The following is a 13471-nucleotide window of genomic DNA, read 5'->3' on the forward strand; positions in this document are numbered from 1 at the left end:
AGAAGTTCATTTTTGCATAGAAAGCCATAAAAAGGCTGAACTCTTGTGGACATTAATATTAAGATTCTTTAGTACAAAGCAGAACATTAGAAGGATTTTCCAAACCATACAACATAAAAAATTCATTTCACATAGATAAGGAAAATCATATGCTTTTACGAACCCAATTCTTTCACTACTTGGGTGAGCAATTGACATGAATTTAGAGGAGGTGCTTCCTTAAGTGCTAAAAGTTGTCTGTCATATGATTTTCCTCATCTATATATTTTGTATTCAGGTGTTCTTTAAAAGGAAAATTCAAGATGAATTTGCAGATCTAATAATGGGCTTAGATATGCCTGGAAAGTTATCATTAGCACACCTCTGTGAAGGGTGACAGTAATTAATTTTTGTACATTTAAGGTGTAATATAATTATCACATTGCATGTATTTTCTGCATTTTATTGCCCTCTGTCCTCACTGCTCAAAACCGTTGTTCTCTATACCTATGTGTAAAAATACTTTATAACTTGGTACACAGAAGCTTTTGCTATAATAATAGCAATAATGCTATGATAATAGCAGGGTAAATTTTGTTAGTCTGTAAAGTGGTATGAAACTCTTCATAGTTTTTTCAGCAACAGTATAAGGAAGTGACTGTACAGAGGGAAAAATGTGAATGGACTCATTGTGAAATCACTTCCCTAGATGAATTTGCTTTAACTGACCATACACGAGTTAGCAGAGAGAGGGGAGAAAATTGGCAATCTGACTTGTCTGGAGCTTGTTAAGGTAATTCTGCATTGAAAGATTTGCAGGAAGCATGGTTACAGCAGAGCTACCTTAAGAAGCTAGAAGCAAGGCTGATCAATAATTTCCTCCTCTCTCTCTCTCTCTTTGCTTACTCCTCATTCCCCCCCTTTTGGCCACCTAGGTGCTCTAGCATAATAGCACCAAGCCTTTAAGAGAATAAGGAAAAAACCAAACAGAATGGGAAGGAAAAATAAGCAGACTTAGACATCAAGTTTGGGGAGGAGAGGATTCAAATGACAGCCACATTTCCTGCTGCCCCATCTTTTTCACTGTTGCTGAAGCTGAGTGGAATGGTTTGAAACCGAATGGCTACAAAATCTTCCTTATTGGGTCAAGCTGTCATAATTCCCAAACTAGTGTGAATGCATTCACTTCAAAAAAAGTAGCAGCCCCATCAGCAAAGGAAGGGGGGGAGAATTAGCGGGGGGAAAAACTCTTGGCTGAATCATATTGACTTGCATGTTGCGTAGTTAATGGAAAATCATGTGAATTTGACCATCCCAATCCTGGAACATTTCCAATATTATTTGCCAGTGTAGTAATCACAATTCCCCTTTGAGAAGTTTTTTCCTACAGTTATTGAAACCAATAATTAGGCATGAATTGCATTTTATCAAGCTATGTAAGGTATTAAATTTATCTTTTTGAAGAAAATTACTTTGATTGTTAAATATTGCTTTGCTCTGTGGTTTCAGTGGTAATGCGCAAGATAAAATAGCAACACCCTACAAAGAAGGCTTACCATGTGCAGACTGCCCTTCAGACTGCGACAATAAACTCTGCAGTAAGTTACTGATAATCTAAAGCAACTCACCTGGATAATATTGCTCCTTTTATTAATTAGCAATGTAAGATATGGTAAATTATTCCAGAAATACTTACAGAGCTTTTACCTGCCTCACAGTTGCATTGAACTACAAGTCCCATTATCTTCAGTCTGCATACTCATACTGGCTGGAGACTAATGGAGGCTCTATTCCAAAACACCTGCAGGGCACCAGATCAAAGAAAGCAGGCACCTGTTACTTCTTATAAACTGACAGTCAACTGAAGCCAACCTGGTGTAGTAATAAAAGTGACAGACTAGGACTCAGGTGAATAGAGTTCGAATCCCCATTGAGCCAGAGAAAGTCACTGAGGGCAGGGGATTTAGGACTGATTAAACCACTCTTTTTAAATATCTCACATACCTGTTAGGACTGCTGTAAGTCAAGGTGTGACCTGACAGCACATAACAATAACAGTAGTCAACTGAAGGCATAAACAGACTTAATCCTGTGAAAATCCTTGAAATCCCATCATTTAATTGCTAGTACAAAGAAGGCCTGGTTTGGAATGAACCTTCCATGGGAGCAGAAACCTAAGTGAGACCTCTTGGAAGAGGAACAAAAATACTGCTTAAAGGTCATGTAGGCTTCTCGAGGAAATAATAATCAGTACCTTAAATTGATCCTTGAACTGGATAGAAAGATAATTCAGGCAGCCCAAAGTGGAGCAATATGATCGAATGATATCTTGTAGTATGAAAGGAGCCACACTGTCCTGCATTTGTTCCAGTTTCTGAAGGTATCAATGAAGATTCTTATAAGGGGGAGGGAATCTAAGGATGTATTAATCATGACATTTTAAGGATACAAAGATGATGGTGATGACCGTGATGGCAATGACAATAAGATCATTTATAATAGGAGGGCCTTTGAAGATGAAGCCACCAAATATTTTGCCTTGTTAAGCGTAGATCGGCTCACAGGACTGAATTACACACAGCAAAAACGAGAGTGGGGAGAACATTTTTTTTTCATCATTAAAAGTTTACTCTTTCTCTCTGTTTCGTATATAGCTAATTTTATTCTGGTTTGGTTCTCTTTCAGCCAAGGCATGTGAATATATGAACTCTCATAATCAATGTCAGGATCTAAAAGATAGATTCTCATGTGAATCAGGGTTTATGAATGACTTTTGCAAAGCCACGTGTAAATGCACAACAGAAATAATATGAATATATATGTACATGAACATAGTAAAATTCATTGCAAAATTGAAATAATTCCCCACTAAAAGGTACAGAATATAAAAAAAACTATTTTTCTTTAAAAATGGCAAAAAGTAGCATTTAGTATTTGAAAAATGTTGATATTTAAAATAATGTGCAAAAATAAATGCATCAACTTGTCAACACCATGTTTTTTAATAAAAAAGTATAAAATTTGTAAAATTATTTTACTATAAACACATTTCAAATGTTCTGAAAGTAGATATTTAGATTTAGGGTTTTCCACTTTTCACTATTACAAACTGTAACTTCATCTTAACTTTCACAGAGTACTGTATGTGTTCTTTTTTCATAAATTAATTTGAAATATGGTTCAGTAGGCTACCCTTTAATTGTGCAATAGCTTCAGATTCTGAATTGATTATAATGGTACATGCTAATTGGAGAGCCAAGCTCAACATTCCTATTGACTTATTTTTATTTCTTTAATGGGAAATATATAGAAGAAACTTTTAAATATTAACATAATGATAGTCATTTCCTATCGAGTTGCATGTCTTTTGTCAATGCTTCTTGTTGGCTGTAAAAACGAAAATAAACTGGACAAATAAATTTATTTTCAAACTGATGCCTGTTTTAGGTTGCTCATAGTCATTTACGCTTTATTGCTCTTTGAAAAAAAAAAACTTGTGGTGATAATGCTACACCTCGTTAAAGGCCAAACATATATCTGCACTAGAGAGTTAATAGCAGTTTCACACCGCCGTCATGAACAGTCATGACTCCAGCCTAAGGAAGCCTGGGATTTGTGCCTGGGGAATACGCTAGAACTCCCTGGTGGAACGTTCAAGGTACATCATCAAACCACAACTCCCACATGTGTTAGAATGGACCAATGATAGTTAAAGTGCTGCCACTATGATAAGCCATGCAGAAGATTTTAATGTGTGGACTACCAGGTGTGTTACTGACAGAGTACTAAATCCACAGCTGGCCCTGCCATTAGCCTTGGTGAGGCAGTCACCTCAGGCAGTGGAAAGCTTGGGGCCACAGCAGAACCACCCCCCATTCCCCTTTGCCAGGGCTGCCCGTCACAGCACCTTTTAGCAGTGCAATGAGCAGGATGAGGTGAGGAGTCATTTTGAAAAAACTATAAACGGTGGTAATATCTGCTGCTGAAGAACAGGTAGAACAGCATTTGACCCAGGAGGGTCTTTGGCCCTCTATGACATATCTCAAGTACGTTAGGTCACTTTTTGGCCACCTGTTGTTGTTGTTTTCTTTGGGGGGGGGTTAAGCCTTGCTGTGACTGGAGTCTTGAAGCTTAGGCATTGTGGGAGGGGTAACATTTTTGGTCGCTCCTCTCAAAATGCCTTCGCATCAAGGATCTTCCCTGGTGCTGACTTACCATTCACTAGCAAGGGCATTTCTGTTTCTATCGCTGCTTTGCCTGCTCTTCAGAGGTGTATCCCACCACCATCTTTGTCTTTTTTGAACCCCCCTCCTCCTTGTGGGGCCAAAAGCTCTGGTGGAGGGCAGCTCAGATAGCAGGCACATCTGCCAGCCCCAGCTGTTCATCTCTTGGAAGTGCAGGGAATGCCAGTGCCCAAGCTGGAGCAACTGCTACCAGTGCTGCCTTCATCTGCCGGCCTCCCCTGAGCCAGTGTTTGAGGAAGGTTGGGGAAGTCTTTCAGTGGGGAGGGGCAGCCCTCCTTTTCCCTTCACAGGTGGGGAGAGATTTTGAGCCACCCCAAGTGAACCTCTGGAAGAAAAACTGATCTAGTACTGGGCTGACATGAGGGAGCCATTTAGATCATTCTTTAGGGTGGGTCAAATGAGAGGGAGACACAATGTAGCATTTCCATGTTGGAACCGCCAGTTTTTTCTCAGATGCACATTAGAACTTGCAAAAGTTATTTTCGGATCACACCTCCCACAACAGTGGAAGCTGTAGTCTAAGGCCAAAATCTAGTGACCAGTCCCATGTAATAGACTCATTGAGTGGAAAATCAAAATTTATTTTTTTAAAAAAACATTTAATCCGATGGGTCTACTTTACTTGGATTACCAATTAGAATTAGGCGCAGAAAACAGTAAATTCTCAAAGCTGTGACACTCACAATCTCATATGCGCAACAAGGGCAGCTCCTTTATAGGAAATCGTAGCTCACATTGCCCTTTAGAGAGAGGTGGGGCAAAAGAGGCAGGCTCAATTCTCCATCATGTCCAAAATCTGAGTCATGAAATGGCTGAATGGCGAAGGCTTGCAAGAGATGGAAACTTTCTATACTCTTTCCCTCTTTTTAAAAATCTTTTCAAAAATCTAAGAGCTTTTAGCAGTGCACGCTCGGTGTCAACAGGGAACATTCGGCACACATGTCTTCCAAGGAACATCTACTGCTTTAAAAAAAAAAAACTACCTGGAACACAGAGCAACATCTGACTTTCAAAAAAGATGACAATTTAACTGAGTCTACCCTAGTTGGTAATGTAGCCATACAGGTTAAAGACAATTCTGGCCTCTTTGAAGGTAACACAGCCTTAGCTATTGTTCATACTTTCTTTCCCCGAAACTGAAAACATTCTGGAAAGAGAGAGTGGTAGAAAGTCCTCACTGTGAATGCTACTAGCTGGCAGTGTGGAAGGAAGGAAGGAAGGAAGGAAGGAAGGAAGGAAGGAAGGAAGGAAGGAAGGAAGGAAGGAAGGAAGGAAGGAAGGCAGGCTATTAAAAGAGAAAAGAGAAAACTAGGAACCCCACAAATAGAAAGCTCTCTGTCTGGTTCAAGGTTGGGCCATGCCATTTTGATGTAGGAAGTGAATAAGACTCCCCAGACCCCAGACCCACTCCACATACAGATGCTGGACAGCCAGGTGAATCTTACTTCCACACAAAACAATACATCTCTGTGCCCTTCGGCGGTTGCTTCTGAGGCAACTGTCTCACACTCTGCATGATGGGCCTTTCTCCCAAATTTGAGGGTCCCCGTTGTTTTGCCTTCCTTCTTTCACTTTGCTTTGAATATTTAGTTGAAATACCTTCCTAAATACCTTCCTGAATTTAACTGAAACCTTGAAAGGAATCAAGGTTGGAAACATTCTCTTTCAGACTTCAGCCACCCCTTGAGTCATTTCATGATAGAGTATTTCATCATAGACTGTCCTTTGTAGCAGCATTTGAAAGGAGGAAATGGTTGACATAACCTTCTAACCAACAAAAGGAACACAACCACTGCCTGCCACTGTTAAGTAGAAGGGACAAGATTGAGGAACGTGAAAGGAGGTAGATGATTTTTTGTATTCAGTCCACCTGTTCAGCTCATTTCTTTTATGTGCATTCAGATCACAGACTTGGCATTTTACTGCTGATACAGTTTTGAAATGCTTAGTCCTACTCAGGCATTCTCTACCTCTTTCAATTGTCCACAGACAGAGGAGTGCACTTCTGTTTCTGCAACCATGGTTCACATGTCAAGAGTGGCAAGCTTTCATTTTTCATTTTCTCTTCCTGATAATATAAAGCAGTACAATGGCCATTCTCTGTTCCCAGCCTTGAGAACATTATGAAAAGCATAATGTGTTTGGAGGAACTCTTTCAAGTCTCAATCTATTACTTATCAACATATTTACTTATCAGCTACATGTACATTGTGTTCACTCTGTTCTCCAGTACTGGGAACTGAATGCCAAGCCTTGGAACCGATCCCCCGCAGATATGGGGGTCCTACTGTAGTCAGTAATCTGACTGATATACTAATGAAGTAACTGATCTATTTATACATCTTAGAATCTTGAAACTGCAGAGCTGGATGGGATCCTATGGATCATTGAGTCCATCTCCTGTTAAGGAGGCACTGTGGGGAATCGAACACCCAACCTCTAGCTCTGGGGCCAGATACCTAAACCATTGAGGTATCCAGCAGTAGAAGATCGTTTCCAGTGCTGTTTAATATTAATATGAACCTACTTAGCAAAAGTCATCCACAGGATCTCCTTTCTTATCAGAGATAAAATCAGTTTGCTACAACTGGAAAAGCTTTTGTCAGAAGTACTGCTTTTCCTTCAAACATTCCTTTTCCTTCCAATCTCATGCTTCAAAGTAATCCAGGGAGTCATTGCCTTGGACATCTGGGCTCCTCAACTGATTCTGTCATTATTTTCCATTTGGAGGTGCCAGGACAGGGAGTGGGGAAAGGAGTGCATTTATTTTACCTCCATATAAAACATGTTTATTTCCAGATTTACCTTGTTTTGAATGGGCACTGTGTAAAGACAAAGGCAAGAAAAGCAATATCTAATTGTGTTAGCCCACCAGCAGGTTAGATGGCATTACCATAACAGATTCTCAGTTCCCCCTACATACAGCCATCCAAACATCTCCAACTTTGTTCTGAAGTTTTGAAGAAGCAACACAGGAGCAGAAGTCTCTGTGTTGATGAAAATATCTTTATGTAATGCTGGATGTGGTGTAGAATTTTTATTACAATTTTTAACCCTTCATTCTGGGGAATCCTAACAAGGTGGATGAAAGAATGATTCAGTTCCACTGAAGTCATGTGAAGGTGAAGGTAATGCCAAATATTTGGATTTGGTTGAGTTATGCAAATAGAGATGGGCATGAGTTTAAAAACTAATTGCAAAATTCATCTAAATTGCTTAATTGTCAATTTGTGTTTGTATGAATCGCTACCCCAGACAAATATGTATTGATTATTTTTTTATTTTTTATTTTTATTCATTGATTTATTGGGCTATAAAATAGCACCTCAGGCACCTAGAGACACCAAAATTGCAGAGATGCTTCCTTTCATTTTTTATTTTTATTCATTGATTTATTGGGCTATAAAATAGCACCTCAGGCACCTAGAGACACCAAAATTGCAGAGATGCTTCCTCCACCTCCCCTCTACAATCTCTCCAACTTTGGTGAAGATTGGATTTTCCCCAAGCCAGCTGCCCAAGGGTACTTTCTAGATACCTGGGGGATTGTTTTATAGGGATTTAAAGGAAAAAACCAATCAACAAATCAATTCATTGATTTGTCAGAAAAAAATAATAAATTCATTATTTGTGATTTGTTAACCTTGATGAATCACAAATCAAAACAAATCACTATTTTTCTGATTCATGCCCATCTCTATATGCAAACCAAAAGTTAATGTAAAATAGACTTAACATCTCAAAACCAGGAAGGTCTCTTGGGAAATGTATTCTTGAAGGCTTTCACGGCTGGGATCCAATGGTTGTTCTGGGTTTTCCGGGCTGTTTGGCTGTGTTCTTAAGGTTTTTCTTCCTAACGGTTCGCCAGTCTCTGTGGCCGGTATCTTCAGAGGACAGGGGTTAGAGCACAGAGTTCTGACTCCTGTCCTCTGAAGATACCGGCCACAGAGACTGGCAAAATGTTAGGAAGAAAAACCTTTGGAACACAGCCAAACAGCCTGGAAAACCCACAACAACCACCTCTTGGGAAACATTTCACTAATGCTCCCCCCTCTGTGTGTGTTTACATTCCGATTGTCTTCAGCACTTATTTAAATAAAATCAATCCAGAAAAAAAATGAATGTGGCAAATGGAGCAGGTCCATTGTGAACTTCCCTTTAGATCTACACCTTTTAAAAATGGCTTTTGAACAACAAATCTGTGGCTGTACAATGCCTAAGGAACAGCTGGACTTACGAGCTCCCAAACTACCCCAGCTATGCTGGGACACCGCTGCATCTTCTTCTCAGCTCAAGACATCATTCTCTGGATTGTTCAGATGAGTTTGTGACAGCTCAATCCCTATACATGTCTGCTCAAAAATCTGACTAAAGTCGATGGTTAGGTTTGCAGCTTATTGTAACGTAGTAGCATGTGTGTGTTGTGTGCCGCTAAGGCACTTCCAACTTCCAATGGCCCAGCAAAGTAGTGACCTCCAAAGATCCTGTCACTAACAGCTCTGCTGAAGTCTTGTAGACTAGAGGCCATGGCTTCCTTTATTTAACCAATTTGTCCATGCGATTGGACTGTACCAGTATCAATACTAACATAGGAAAAGATCATTACATTGGAATAAGAGCTTTACAGGCACCTAAATGCTCAAGGAGTAGTTTGTTTAAAAACTTAAAATACAGTTTGGCGATGGAATAAAGGATTTTCGTGGGTGCATGTGTGCTTTGTGTACGTGTGTGTGTGTGTGTTTAATAGCCATCATTTACAAGTCAGGAAATGTTCCTGCTATAAATGTTCCTCCAGTGCAATTTAGGTCTAACTATTTCAGTCCCTCAGAAGACACAGAACAAATATTCCAGAAAAGGTAATATCAAAAACCTTTCTTTTGAGAAAGTGTCTGCTTCCCGGATCAGTGTTTCACATCTGAAGTAGATATTTACTATTAGCTTTCAAAACCATGGCATGACTTCTTTTTTTAAAAAGTCCTAAAAATAATACATATTATATGCTGATTTTTCTGAATTTAGTGTCACAAGGGAAAATTAAACATATATAGGCAGCTTAGTAATTTTTACTGAGGTATTTTAACATGCCCTGCTATAAAAATTGTTTTCCAGGATGAATAATTTCAAAAGTACATAATGGGACAAAAGCACATATGCATTCTTTTGTTCTACAAGTTACAAATGTCATGCTTTCTATTTCTATCCTGCCTTGAGTCCTTCTGGGGAGAAAGGTGAGATAGAAATATTTTAAATAAATAAAATTAAAGAAATATTTTTCCTTACTACTGAGGCACACTGCCTGTGGATAACAATTGGTTTGGCCTGTTAAATATCTACTTCTTCAGTGTCTAGCCATTGTCATTTGGGGTAAAGGTGGTGATGGAGAATGAGACAGGATGAAATTGATGTGGTTGGAAAACAAACTAGTCTGGAAAGAGATTTATAATGACGTATACAGAGAAGTATTTCCCTGGCCATAGACCCAGGCTGGGAGCTCTCCTGAATTTTATACTCACTGGAGGTGATAAGGTGGTAGCAAAACCCAGGCATGGTCGGCACCAGGTTGCACCAGCTAGGATGGTGCAACCTGATACATGAATAACCTTCAGTTATCCATGCACGAGTTCACCAGCTCCACCGAGTTGTCTGTGTGCCATCAGTGGCATCCATCATGATTCATGGGCAACAATCCTCTCCTCTGAAAGGGATTGTTTTTGGAAATTTCCACTGGTGTGGAATGGACCTGGTGGAACTGGGTTTTGGTGACACCAGGTGACCTCTGAGCTGCACTGATGGCCAGTCCATTTCTAAGCCTTAATTTTAAAGGGCCGTTTTTAATCTTTAAAAGTCTTCAGGTCTTGAAGGATCTGAGCGGTGAAGCTGCCTAGAAAATAATTTCACCCAGTTCTGATGCTCTGCTTGCATGCCTAGTAGTGTCAATAAAAAGAATCAGATTGGTGAGCAGGAAGGAGTGGGCATTGCTGGTTATGGCTCTGGCCGAGGAACTCATTAGCACCTGGCCTGTGTCAGGCCCTGCCACTATGGGAGAGCTTTCCAGCCAACCTTGATTTCTCTGACATGTTCTTATTACAGGTTTTATGGGTCACAGAAGTGGGGTTGAGCTGTGTTTGTTTATATAGGGTTTTCCCCCTCTTTGATTTTTACTGGATACTGTGTTTTAGCTTTTTGCTAGTTTTATTAATGGCTGACTTTTTGAAGAAGTCTATTGCTTTTATGTTGTGGCACATCAACTTGTGAAAGCTACATGAAAAGTTTTCTGTTTAAAAACAAGACAGATATTTCTAAAACACACACATATTTGACAATTGCAAACCATAATGCTGATCCCCGTTTTTCATTCACTTTTTCAAATACTGTGAGTCACTTTCATAACGGGAAAAGCAGGAAAAGGCTGTATGGTAGTGGAAACAATACAAATGAAGGAACAGGGGATACCTTTAATCAACCATTAAGAAAAAATATATATGTTCTCCGGGTTACCGACAAGAACTTGATACATAGCCTTGAAGAAGATGATTTATCTTTAAAATCTCACTTTCATTTATTATTATTATTATTATTATTATTATTATTATTATTATTATTATTATTATTATTATTATTATTATTATACTTTGTTTTATATCCTTAATGGTCAAGTAAAGGTATCACCTTTTCTTGCACTTTCATAATGGGGTTGCATAGATCTACTACCATATGACTGGAACAAAGATCCCCTGACCTAAATGGGATATAGAATTACCAGACAGCTATATGGAACTCTGCCCCATAGTACAGAAGGGGACTCCCATGTCTTCTACAAAGTTCTCCTCTCCTCTTTCTTCTGCTGCAACAATTCAATGCCTCACATTAATACAAGCAGAAGGAGCCAGGGTTATTTTATCTTCTGAGCCATAAAGAATTTTTCAAAATTCCAGACTGAATGTAGACAGTATCACCTCTGCTAAATTTTAAAGACAGTGATCGATCCTGGCACACTGTTGTATTAATCTTTCTTTCAGTCCAAAAAGCCAAAGCAACTTGAGAGAGAGAGATTCTTTGATAGGAGTCCATTTCCTTCTTGGCCTCTATTGCTCTTCCCTGCCATTGTTTTTATGGGCCAAGAGACTTCTCCCCACCAGTAATATCCTATACCCTCAAGGGAAAGGGGCATGAATCTCAGCAGGCTGAGTTGTTGCATTTCCAAAGACACAAGTGGGAGATTGATGAAGGAAGAAGCTGGTAGCCAGTGCCATCCCATGAGCATGTAAGTAAGTAAGCAGGCAAACAGGCAGGCAGGCAGAAGTGGACCAGCTAGGGGGATCCTAAGCCAGGAGGTGGGATTGCTCATCTGCTGTAATGACCCACCTCCAGTGCTTTCCACATGTCCGGTTGCCTTGGTGAATGATATAAGTGAGGAAGTGAATACGAGATATGCACCCCTTTTGTTTCTTCTGGACTTCTCCATAGTTCTTGACCATGGTGTCCAATGGAGCACCTAAGTGAGAGGGAGCTTGGATGCACTGTTTTAAGAAGGCTCCAATACTTCTTAGTGGACAGATGGTGAAGGTGGTTGAGATGCTATGGTGCAGCCCCTAGCTGTTCCTTTCTGCTCACCACACTGTTTAACATGCATATCCCATTAAATGTACAGTAACTCTAACCCCACAAGCAGAGGAAAATACCTTTCCATAGATTAATTCTAAGTGCACAGTTAAAAGCACAGTTACTCAGAGTTAAGTTCTGCCTGACTTAATGGGAGTTAGCTTTGTGTGAGCCTGCCGATAAACAGCTTATGCAAGTGGAGATTCTAATAACATTTGCTGATTATTTCTGTTTCCCTAGTGATGCACCTTCTGATCACCCTTCTGCCTTTGGCTGCTATGCTGCATCTGCCTCTAAGCCAGGTATGAGCCTGACCAGATGATTCAATAGCCCAGCCTTTCTTAAATAATGGGTTAAAGTTGTAGTCCTAAACAATAAATAGAAATGTGTGCAGTGAGGCTTACTCTGAAGAAACAGTGAGCTATTATTTCTTGAAAGCAAAATTATTTTCTTATCTTCCTTGATCTAGATATGTCTCTCTGACCAATGACTCTGGAGAACTTCACTTAACATGTTCTAAACATCCTGCAGCAGCTCAGTTACTGCTGGATAGCTCAGTGGTTTAGATACTGGGAGTTTGATTCTCCACTGTGCCTCCTTGGCCAGAGCTGGACTCAGTGATCCATAGGGTCCCTTCCAGCTGTGCAGTTCTACGATTATTGTTATTATTAGATTCACATCAACATTTTTTCCTACTAATGTTCAGCATGATACATGAAAAGAAGTGAAATTGTTCAGATCTGAGCAATCACTGACAAATTTATTTTAAATTTCAGGGGGAGAACGGCATGGCGATGAGCCTCTCTGAAAAGCAACAGAAAGAAATTGTTGATGCATACAATAATATTAGGAGAAGAGTGCGTCCAACTGCCAGCAATATGCTGAAGATGGTACAATATAATTCATTTTTGTTTCCAGATAACTGTTGGAGGTTTTTGCCATGTCATTGCAGGCAAATCTTTTTTCCAGTCGTAACTCCAGAGCTGATATGGACTTTGAGACATAGTGCACTTGGAAAACCAAAGTATTCAAAATGGCTTCAGTGAAAAGATCTAGAGACTTGAGATATGTGAGCTACATCCTTCCTCAGCCTACAATGCCTGCTAAATGTTCATTGCCTTGATCTGGTTTCTGTGTTCACTCCTCTCTGTGCTTTCCGCCTTTCTCAAAAATTCAGTACAATTGCCTATTCAGATCTTGGTTTCCAGCCCAGATCTTGATTGATAACTCTTGGTTTTCTGCTTTCTCTGATTTCTGCTCAGCGCCAGTTCTAGATTTCAGCATCTCCTGGAGAAGAATCTTTACTCCCCCTCCCTGTTCACCATCACCCCCTCCCCTTTGTTTCCTTCCTGGCAACAGCAGCTGCCAAGTGTGCAACTCCCTACTGCCTGTCCTTCCCCTTATGAGACGGGCAAGCAGAGCACCCTTTGACCAACTTCAGGAGCTGTGGTGACCACTGGGAATGGTAGAGATTGCAGACCAGTGCTTTTTGAGGGCAAATACAGATGTTACAGAGAGTGCTTGCTTGAGGCTGAAAGTGTGTCAATGTAGGAGAGACATGACTGAGGAGGTTTTTGTCTTTGGGAAATAAGACTTCAAAAGAATCTCATGCTTACGTCTTGAAAACCAGTCACGAAACACAGAAA

At 40.0% G+C, this 13471-nt stretch overlaps 1 protein-coding gene across 1 annotated transcript in view; it reads left to right on the forward strand.

Annotated features, from left to right (window-relative positions):
* The window catches only part of LOC144587164 (serotriflin-like), a 55680-nt gene that overhangs the window by 15541 nt on the left and 26668 nt on the right, over nucleotides 1-13471 (forward strand). The window contains exons 5-6 of the mRNA XM_078386774.1: nucleotides 1489-1577; nucleotides 2665-2786. Of these exons, the coding sequence (XP_078242900.1) occupies nucleotides 1489-1577; nucleotides 2665-2786 (211 nt within the window). The remainder of the gene's footprint in view (nucleotides 1-1488; nucleotides 1578-2664; nucleotides 2787-13471) is intronic.

The sequence above is a fragment of the Pogona vitticeps genome, chromosome 1 (assembly GCF_051106095.1).
Source record: "Pogona vitticeps strain Pit_001003342236 chromosome 1, PviZW2.1, whole genome shotgun sequence".
NCBI lineage: Eukaryota > Metazoa > Chordata > Lepidosauria > Squamata > Agamidae > Pogona > Pogona vitticeps.